At 36.6% G+C, this 9,652-nt stretch overlaps 1 protein-coding gene across 1 annotated transcript; it reads right to left on the minus strand.

The window, feature by feature from the left end:
- Positions 1–4,400: 4,400 nt before the first annotated feature.
- Positions 4,401–5,138, minus strand: LOC150000228 (calmodulin-1). Its single transcript, XM_090288978.1, has one exon. The coding sequence runs from the start codon at positions 4,932–4,934 to the stop codon at positions 4,485–4,487; it is 450 nt and encodes a 149-aa protein (XP_090145104.1). The 5' UTR covers positions 4,935–5,138; the 3' UTR covers positions 4,401–4,484.
- Between the last annotated feature and the right edge of the window lie 4,514 nt (positions 5,139–9,652).

A 9,652-nucleotide genomic window follows, 5' to 3' on the forward strand; every position in this document is an offset into this window, starting at 1 on the left:
AGGTTTTATGTGGGTATAAGTGTTCAGATCAGCTGGATGAATATCCAGGAACACAATTGCTGTAATTTATCATAAGAAGCTACCAAACTGTTCTAAAGTCTTTGTGTCATTTTGCTTTCCCATCAATGATAAGTGAGATTAATATTACTTTTTGATAGAGGGTATTTAAAAATAAAAAATTTTGACGTATCTTGGTAATTAGTAGTTTCCTATCATAAGGAGCGTGAGGGAGGAAACTCAATTTCAAGTGAATGTTTATAATGTTTCAGACACTATGATAATGATAAAAACACAAAGATGGCTCAGTGTGTAAACACTAGGGTGTCTGTGGTGATCAGGATGATAATGAAGAAAATAGCATATATATGAGAAAAGCAGGGAATTGATTGGGTCTGTGGCAAACCAAAGTACGTGCCTGGCTGCTACCTGGTTGTAGCTGCTTGTTGCCATGTGGGAACTTGGGTCCAGTGCTCCTAAATATTCTAATTTTTCAAGAGAATCTGGAAATCTGGATTTTTATATAAATGCTCCCACTTTGAAAAAGTATACCATGAACTCCATACTTTATAGTATATAATATGATAAATTTTGATCTATGTTTGCATCAGTAAAACCATCACCATAATCAAGACATCCATCACCCCAAAGTTTCCTCATTTCTTTTGGGAGGTCCTGCCTCTTGCCCCTCCCTGCCCCACCTCCCCAGGCAACCCTTGATCTCCCTTCTGCCACTATACAGTAGTTTGCATTTTCTATTGTTTTATATAAATGGAATCATACATCATATACTCTTTTTTTGTTTGCCTTCTTTGACTCAGCATAATTATTTGGAGATTTTTCCATGTTGTGATATAAATAGTGTACTCATTTATTACAGCTACATCATATTCCATTGCATGGTTACACCACACTTGGGTCTTCCTTAGGATTTCTGTCTCTGCTTACATTGCCTGTCTATTGTTACCTGATATCTGTATTATCCTTTGGAGCCCTAGCATACTTCTTGTAGTTGGTTTAAATTCCCAGTCTGATAATTCCAATATCTCTGTCACTTTCAGTCCTGATGCTTGCTCTGTCTCTTCAAATTGTGTTTTTTGATATAACTTGCAAATATTTCTTTTTGATAGCTGGACATGACCTATCAGGTAAAAGGAACAGCTGTAAATGGCCTTTGGTGATGTGGTGACCATGTGTTGGGGGAGGGCAAGAGTTCTGCTGTCCTGTGACAGGGCCATGGTGTGTTAGTGAGCCTGTGACTCTCTGACTGTGAACTTCAGTGTTTTCCAGCTCTTCCACTCCCGGCTCAGGTGAGAGCAGATTGCTCCAGTGGTCTGCAAGGAGTATTCCCTGACTCCAGTCAGTGAGGAAGAACAGTTCTGCACATTTAAAGAAGGTTTTTTTTTCCTTCCCCTGTTGGAAGCCTGAGGGGATTGTTAAAATACAAGAAGCCAGTAGAACTTGGTATGGTCAGTCTGTTTAATTTTAGCTATTCTAGTGGGTGTGTGGTGGTATCTCATTGAACATATTTTCATATATTCATTTGTGTTCCACAGATAGTCCTTTGAGAAATGTCTGTTCAAATCTTTGCCCATTCTTTCATTGAAAATTTTAAAAAAATTATTGAGTTGGAAAGTTTTAAAAGTTTTAAGTGAGATGCTAGTCCTTTGTCAGATACATGTTTTGAAATATTTTCTCACTGTCTTGTGGCTGTTCTTTTCATTTTCTTGACATAGTCTTTTGAAGGCGGATTGATTAGTCCCAGGTCTTAATTTGTAAAGGCAATTGAGTGATGACATGAGAGATTAGTGGCATTGAAGGAAAAGTTGAGTGTTATTTGTAGTTGAGAGGCACGGCACGCCAGGCAGGCCACAGGGGGGCGCACCTGGGTCAGCCAGGGGGCAGTAAAGGAAGAGGGCAAGACAGGCTGCAGTCTTCACTGGGGTGTCTGTGGGAAAGGGGAGGCAGAGTAAATAGTATATGATTGGCTAGTTTGAATAATTCCCGCAGGCTTTGGGGCCTATGAGCTGTCCTTAGTTATCTGCTCACGGGCCTTACGTTGTTAGGGCAGAGAAGATATTGGCTTGGAATTAGATAAAGGAGGAGGTTGGGGGTTTGTATTTGGGATTTATTGGATTGTATATCAAAGGTGGGCTCACTAACAAGCTGTTTAGTGTCTCTAGGGATTAGCTGCTCCTGGGAGGGGCAGTCTTTTCCCAGCCAACAAGGTTCCCAAAAGATATCTAAATATCATACAATATAGAAAATAAAAATATAATTGATACATAAATGTTTTACAATTTAGATGAGGTTCAATTTATCAATTTAAAATATATTTATACAGTTCTTATTGTTGTAGGTATGAAATCTTTGCCTAATCCAATGTCACAGAGGTATTCTGTGGTTTCTTCTAGAAGATTTATAGCTTTAGATTTTACATTTTAAATCTATGATCCATCTTAATTTAGGCTAACTTTTGTACCTGGTTTGAGATATGTATTGGAGTTCTTTTTGCATATGAATATATAATTGTTTTAGGGCCCTTTGTTGAAAAGACTATCCTTCTTTTGACTGAACTATCTGTACCTTTGTCAAAATTTAATGTCTGAAGAAAACATGGATTTATTTATAGACTTCTTCTGTCTTAATGATCTATTTGTCCATCTTTGTGTTAGTACTGCACTGTCTTATTTGGTGTAGCCTTCTACTATGTCTCAAAATTATTTCATTTTAGTCCTCCAAATAGTTAACTTGCATAGCTGTATGTCTAACAAAGAATTTAACTTGTAATTAAAATGCTTTTCAAAAAGATAACTCTGGAGTATTGTTTTGTTAATTCTAGGACTTTTGCATTTTTTCATGAATTTTTGAGTTGTTCATAAATTGTGAGCAGTTAAAAAAACTGCTTGAGTTTTGATGGGGACTTAATTGATTCTATAGACCAATATGGGGAAAAATCACAGCTTAAAAATATTGTCTTCTCACCCATGGACAAGGTATATCTCTCCATTTATCTAGGTGTTTTATTATGTTTCATCAATATTTTGTAGTTTTTGGTGTATAGATCTTGCATTTCTCTTGTCAGATTTTCCTTAAGTATTTTAATAATTTTGATGCTATTGTAAATGATATTTAACATTTTTCTATTTTTAATGATTCTTTAGTACATAGAAATAAAATTGATTTTTAAATTCTGTGTCCTTACTAAACACACTTATTCTAGTCACCTTTTTTTTTTTTTTTTTTTGCGTCTTTAGGATTTTTACATAAATAATCGTGTTGTCTGCAAATAAAGGCAGTTTTACATTTTTCCTTTTCAATCTGGATGTCTTTCATTTCTTTTTCTTGCATGATTGCACTGGCTGGAACTTTCTATATGATGTTGGATAAAAGTGGTGAGAGTGGGAATCTTTGCATTTTGATCTTTAGATATAAAGTGTTTAGTCTTTCAATCAAACCACTAATTTTGATATTAACTATAGGCTTTTTAAGATGTCCTTTTAAACCTAGTATTTTAAAAGGTTTGTTTTTTTCAGGAATGGATGTTGGATTTTGACAAATTATTTTTCTGTGTCTATTGAGATCATCATATAATTTTTTTTTTAAGTTAATGGTCTTTTTATTGGAAAAAAATAAAAAGACTAGCATTTACAACTTGGAATGGACGTAAATTGTCATTTCTTGAACAGCAATGTTGATGGTTGTGCCGCAGGCCACAGCCACAGTCTACCTCTGCTGGCTCCGGGTCGCAGTCCAGAAGGTTTTAAAAACAGAGTCCAAAGATGCTCCCTTGGTAAAAGTTTCTTTTTAAAAAATTTTTGTGACTGGTGACAGCCTGACACCCATTTCGCTCTAGATATGCAGACAACGCTAAACCAACACACGTGAGCACACCACCGAGATGCGTAGCTGTCACCGTGGATCAGGGCACATGGAAGTACAAGAGGACCACCCTGCTTGTGGGGCTACGTCGGGACGGTTTATCCTTCACCCATTTTTCTACACATATCCTGAGGTAAACCAATTTTAAATGTGTTCGCTTTCAGTAAACCTGCTACGACAATTTATACTAACAAACCGAATTAGAACCCATTTGAATAGGTTTTGAATTTGTTTTTTCGTTTTTCATTTTTAATACAAATGCCTGACTGTGCTCAATTGTCAAGCTGCATGCATGAAAAACTGGCCAGCCCAAACGGTGTATTAATCATTAGCAATGGAACTGCAAGGAGTCCACTAAGTGCTTCCTTATCATTAAGGTAGTACAAGTATTTATATTGTAAAACTGATGTGTAGCTTGATCTTTAGGGGACAGGACCACCAACCAATACATGCAGATTTTGTGTGTGTGTGGACAGAACGTACTTTTGACATTCAGTTTTGCTATATAGAAACAGAATGAGTAAATGATTTTTTTTTTTTGCAAGAGGTAAGTAAAAGATTCAATTTGATTCTTCTAGAGGGGGGAAAAAGTTGAAAGTAGGTCTTCATTTTGCAGTCATCATCTGTACGAATTCTTCATAGTTGACTTGTCCATCTCCATCAATATCTGCTTCTCTGATCATTTCATCTACTTCTTCATCTGTTAGTTTTTCTCCTAAGTTTGTCATGACATGACGTAGTTCTGCCGCACTGATGTAACCATTGCCATCCTTGTCAAAGACTCGGAATGCCTCACGGATTTCTTCTTCGCTGTCTGTATCTTTCATTTTTCTAGCCATCATAGTCAAAAATTCTGGGAAGTCAATGGTGCCATTACCGTCAGCATCCACTTCATTGATCATATCCTGCAATTCAGCTTCTGTTGGGTTCTGACCCAGTGACCGCATGACAGTGCCAAGTTCCTTTGTTGTGATGGTGCCATCGCCATCTTTGTCAAATAGGGAGAAAGCTTCCTTGAATTCAGCAATCTGTTCTTCAGTCAGCTGATCAGCCATGGTGCGAACGAAGGAAGAGCAGAGGGATCGAGGGTGGCTGCACCAGCCTAGGGGCTGTGACGGGGGAGGGGTTCCTCCGCTGCTGCTGCAGCTGCTGCTAAGGCGCGGTGCGCGCGGAGCGCTGAGCCACTGCCGCTGCTACCACCGCCTGCGCCGCCGCCCGACTGCAAGTAACAGCGCCTCGCCCGCGAGACTCCCAGCCCGAATGCCTCATCATATAATTTTTATGTTTTTATTTGTAAGTATAGTAAATTGAATAGATTGGTTTGTAAATTTAAAAAATTTTGGTTGGTCATGATCAGTTACTATTTTCATATAGTATTGGACATGATTAGTTAAAATTTGTATTAGAATTTTATATCTGAATTTTATATGTTTATGAGAAATGTTGATCTGTAGATTTAGTTTCTTATAATGTTTTTGCCTGGCTTTGGTATTGAGGTTATGTGACTCATAGAATGCATTGGAAAGTAGTCACTTTCCTTCCACTTTCTGGAGAGTTCATGTAGAATTGAAATAATTTCTTCCTTAAATCGTTGGTAGAAATAAACAGTACAGTCATTTGGGCCTGGAGTTTTTTTCTTTGAAAGTGTTTTAATTTAAATTAAATTTCTTTGTTAGACATGGAGCTGTTCAGGTTAGTTGCTACTTTTCCTTTTTTCATACCTCATTCAAGGTATTGATCTGAGAGAGGAGAGAGAGAGAGAGAGAGAGAGAGAGAGAGAGAGAGAGAGAGAGAGAGAGAGAGAGAGAGAGAGAGAGAAAGAAGAACATACATTAATGTGAGAGAGAAACATTGTGCCCGATGATGGCTGGGGATTGAACCTGAAAAGTAGGTATGTGCCCTCACTGGGAATTCCACCTGTGACATTTTTGGTATACAGGATGATGGGATGATGCTCCAACCAACAGAGACACCTGGCCAGGGCAGCTTTCTTCCTAAGTTTTAATAGTTTCTGTGTTTCAAAAATTTATCTATTTCATGCAAGTTTTCAAATCTAATGTGTGTAGAATCAACTCTTTCACATCTGACACTGGCAATTTTGTATCTCCTCCATTTTTTTCCTGATTAGTTTGGCTGGAGTTTTATCACTTCTATTGGTCTCTCAAAGAATCAGCTTTTAGTTTCATTGATTTGGTTTCATGTTCTATTTAATTGTTTTATTTTTTGATCTTTAGTATTTCTTTTGTTCATCCTACTCTGGATTTAATTTGCTCTTCTTTTTCTAATTTCTTAAGGTGGAAGCTGAGGTCATTGATTTGAGACACTTTTCTTCTTTAATATAGGCATTTGGTGACAGCAATTCCCCTTTAAGAATGATGTCAAAGAAGATGATGGAGCAGGAAGCACCAGGAATCTGTGTCTACACCTGGACAACAATAGTACTGGCAGAAACTGTCTGAAGGAAATATTTTGGAACTCTAAAGTTTACTTGAATACCTGCAGCTTCCAGGGGACAACTTGGCTGGTAAATTGCAGTTATTTTTGGTAAATTTTAGCCATCAGTGTAGTATGGCTACCCAGTCCTCACTCTTAGCCCTGTGGCAGGTAGCTGTGGGGATGGCAACCTGTGTTTTTGGTGCTGTTTGCTGTAGCTAAGGTAGGTAATAAAGACTTTCTCTCTCAAATGTTGGAATTCTCTATTCTGGTTGTGGACTTCTGCTCCAGTTGCTGAGGCATGGGCATGGAAGCTGGCTGTCACTGTTCTAACCCCCATCAGCTGCAGTGACTTCCAAGAGATCTAAAGGGCTTTCAGATATTTAAAAACAACCATAAATATAGGAAAATTTAGAAGCTATCCCATATTCCCAGAGAAGTATGTGGCTCAGAAAAGATCTGAGAAGGCATTATTTCACCTCAGGCTGATCCTGGCATAGAGATGCCCTATTAGAATAAAAAAGACAGCAAACCTTGCAACAGAAGGAGAATCTGAATTTCATAGTTACTACTTTTTAAGATTTAAACATTTACAACAAAAACTCATAAGACATACAAAAATAGAAAAGGAAAGTACTGTATAGTCCATTCAAAGGAACAAAAGAAGTTGACAGAAAATGTACCTAAGGAAGTGCAGATGTTACATGTACTAGGCAAAACCTTTAAGTCAACTTTTAAATATATTCAAAAAGCTAAATAAAGATGTGTAAAAAAACAAACAAACAAACAAAAAAACAATATGGGAACAAAATGAGAACAGCAATAAGGAGATAAAAATGATAAAAAGAAACCAAAAAGAAATCCTGGTACTGAAAAAATAGAATAACTAAGGTGAAAAGTATGATGGAGGAGTTTAAAAGTGGATATGAGAAAGCAAAAGAATTTAAGGATAGGACAACTGAAATGATCAAGTCTGAAAAACATAAAGAAGAAAGAAGGAAGAAAAGTGAACAGAGTGTAAGGAGCCTGTGGAACACTACAAGGTGGACCCACATACATATTATGGGAGTCCCAGAAGGAAAAGAGAGAGAAAATGGCAGAAGAAATATTCGAAGAACTAATAGCTGAACGATCCCCAAATTTGATTTAAGATATAAATCTACAAATCCAAGAAGTTCATTAACTTCAAGTAGAATCAATTCACAGACCCACACTGAAAGACATTGTAATCAGACTGTCAGAAGTCAAAGACAAAGAGAGAAGTTTAACATCAGCAAGAGAGAAGTGATTTAACAAATATGAGGGGTCCTTAATAAGACTATCAACCAAATTCTCATCATAAACCTTGGAGGCCAGAAGGTCAATATGTTCAAAGTTCTAAAAGAAAAAAAAATTCAACTGAGAACTCTATTATCTGTTAAAACTGTCCTTTGAAAACAAGGGAGAATTTCCAAGATAAAGATATTTCCTGATAAACAGAAGATGAAGAAGTTCATTACCACTACACCTGCCTTTCAAGAAATGCTAAAGGAAGTTCTTCAGGTTGACATGAAAGGAAGCTAGACATTATGTGAAGCCATATGGAGAAATAAAGATCACTGATAAAGGTAGATATATAGAAAATTGTAAAAGCTAGAATTATTGTAATTTTGTTTTGCAACTCCACTTTTTACTTTGTACGTGATTTAAAAGACAAATGCATAAAAATTTATTGGGTACATAATTTATAAATATGTCAACTATGAAATCAAAAACAGAAAGATGGGGAAAGAGCTGCATAAGAGCAGAGTTTTTGTATACTAATGAAATTAAATTGACATAAATTCAAATTAGATTGTTATAACTTTAGGTTCCTTAATATAACCTCCATGGTAGCCATAAAATATTTATAAAATATACAAATAAGAAAATGAGAAGGGAACCAAAATGTTTTACTACAAAAAATTAACCAAATACCAAAGAAGGCAGTAATGGAGGAAATTAGGAACAAAATAGCTAAAAGGCATATAAAAAACATATAGCAAAATGGCAGCAGTTTCACCCTATCAGTAATTACTTTAAATGTAAATGTATTAAACTCTCCAATCAAAATACAAAGATGAGCAGAATGGATAAGATATATGATTCACCTATATACTTTCTATAAGAGACTCAGTTTATATCCAAATATACAAATAGGTTGAAAGTGTAAGAATAAAAAATATATTCCATATAAATAGTAACCAAAAAGAGCTAGAGTGCTTACACTAATATCAAACAGAACAGGTCTTAAATCAAAAAGATTTAAGGGGGCAAAGAAGGATATTATATGTTAATGAAAGTTTTAAAACAGTAATATAATATAACAATTATAAACATTTATGCACCTAATAATAGATTCTCAAATACATACATCAAAAAATTAACAGAATTGAAGAAATAAACAATCCTACAATAATAGATGAAGACTTTTAAAACATTAAAAATTTTTTTTTACCCAATAGTATGTGTATTGATTTTAGAAAGAGAGAGGGGAAAGGAAAGAGGGAGAGGGAGGGAGGGGGAAAGAGAGAGAGAGAGAGAGAGAGAGAGAGAGAGAGAGAGAGAGAGAGAGAGAAAAGAACATTTATGTGAGAGAGAAACATCAATAGACTGCCTCTTGTACGTGCCTGACTGGAGATGGAACCCGCAACCTAGGTATGTGCCCTAACTGGGGATTGAATGTATAACCTTTTGGTTCATGGGATGATACTCCAACCAACTGAGCCACCCTGCCAGGGTTAGTTGGAAACTTTAATACTCCACTTTTAATAATCATAAATTAAGCAGACATAAGATAAGTAAGGAAATAGAGGACTTGAAGTACATAATAAAACAAATAGATGTAACAAACACTACACCTAACAACAGTATTATACACATTCTTCTCAAGTGAACAAGGAATGTTCTCCAGGATAGACCACATTTAAAGCCAAAATACAAGTCTCAATAGATTAAAAAATATAAATATCAGATTTCCGGCCAAGATGGAGGCCTAGACTGACACGCTCCATCTCCCTCCACAACAGAGAAGGACTACAACTACCACAAAACCAGAAACAACCAGAAGTTCCAGAAAATAAAGCTACATGGAAGTCCAACGTATGAAGTTATAAAGAAGTGGTGCTCATCCGGATGGGTAGGAGGGGTGAACCTGGGGCAGAGAGGTCAAGCTGTGCTGGTGGCATTAGCTACAGTGACAGGCGGTGGGACTGTGGTAAGCACAGATACCCATATTTAAAGGGAGGCGAGAAATGCCTTGAAGCACCTCTAGCTCCAGACCAAACCTGTCAGCTTGCAATTCCAATGCCAGGGAAGGCAG

The sequence above is a fragment of the Furipterus horrens genome, unplaced genomic scaffold (assembly GCF_987537825.1).
Source record: "Furipterus horrens unplaced genomic scaffold, mFurHor1.1.pri manual_scaffold_10, whole genome shotgun sequence".
In the NCBI taxonomy this organism is placed as follows: domain Eukaryota; kingdom Metazoa; phylum Chordata; class Mammalia; order Chiroptera; family Furipteridae; genus Furipterus; species Furipterus horrens.

Bases quoted from the DNA above. Each gene is read 5' to 3' on its own strand.
- LOC150000228 (XM_090288978.1), bottom strand. From the start codon at position 4,934: ATGGCTGATCAGCTGACTGAAGAACAGATTGCTGAATTCAAGGAAGCT.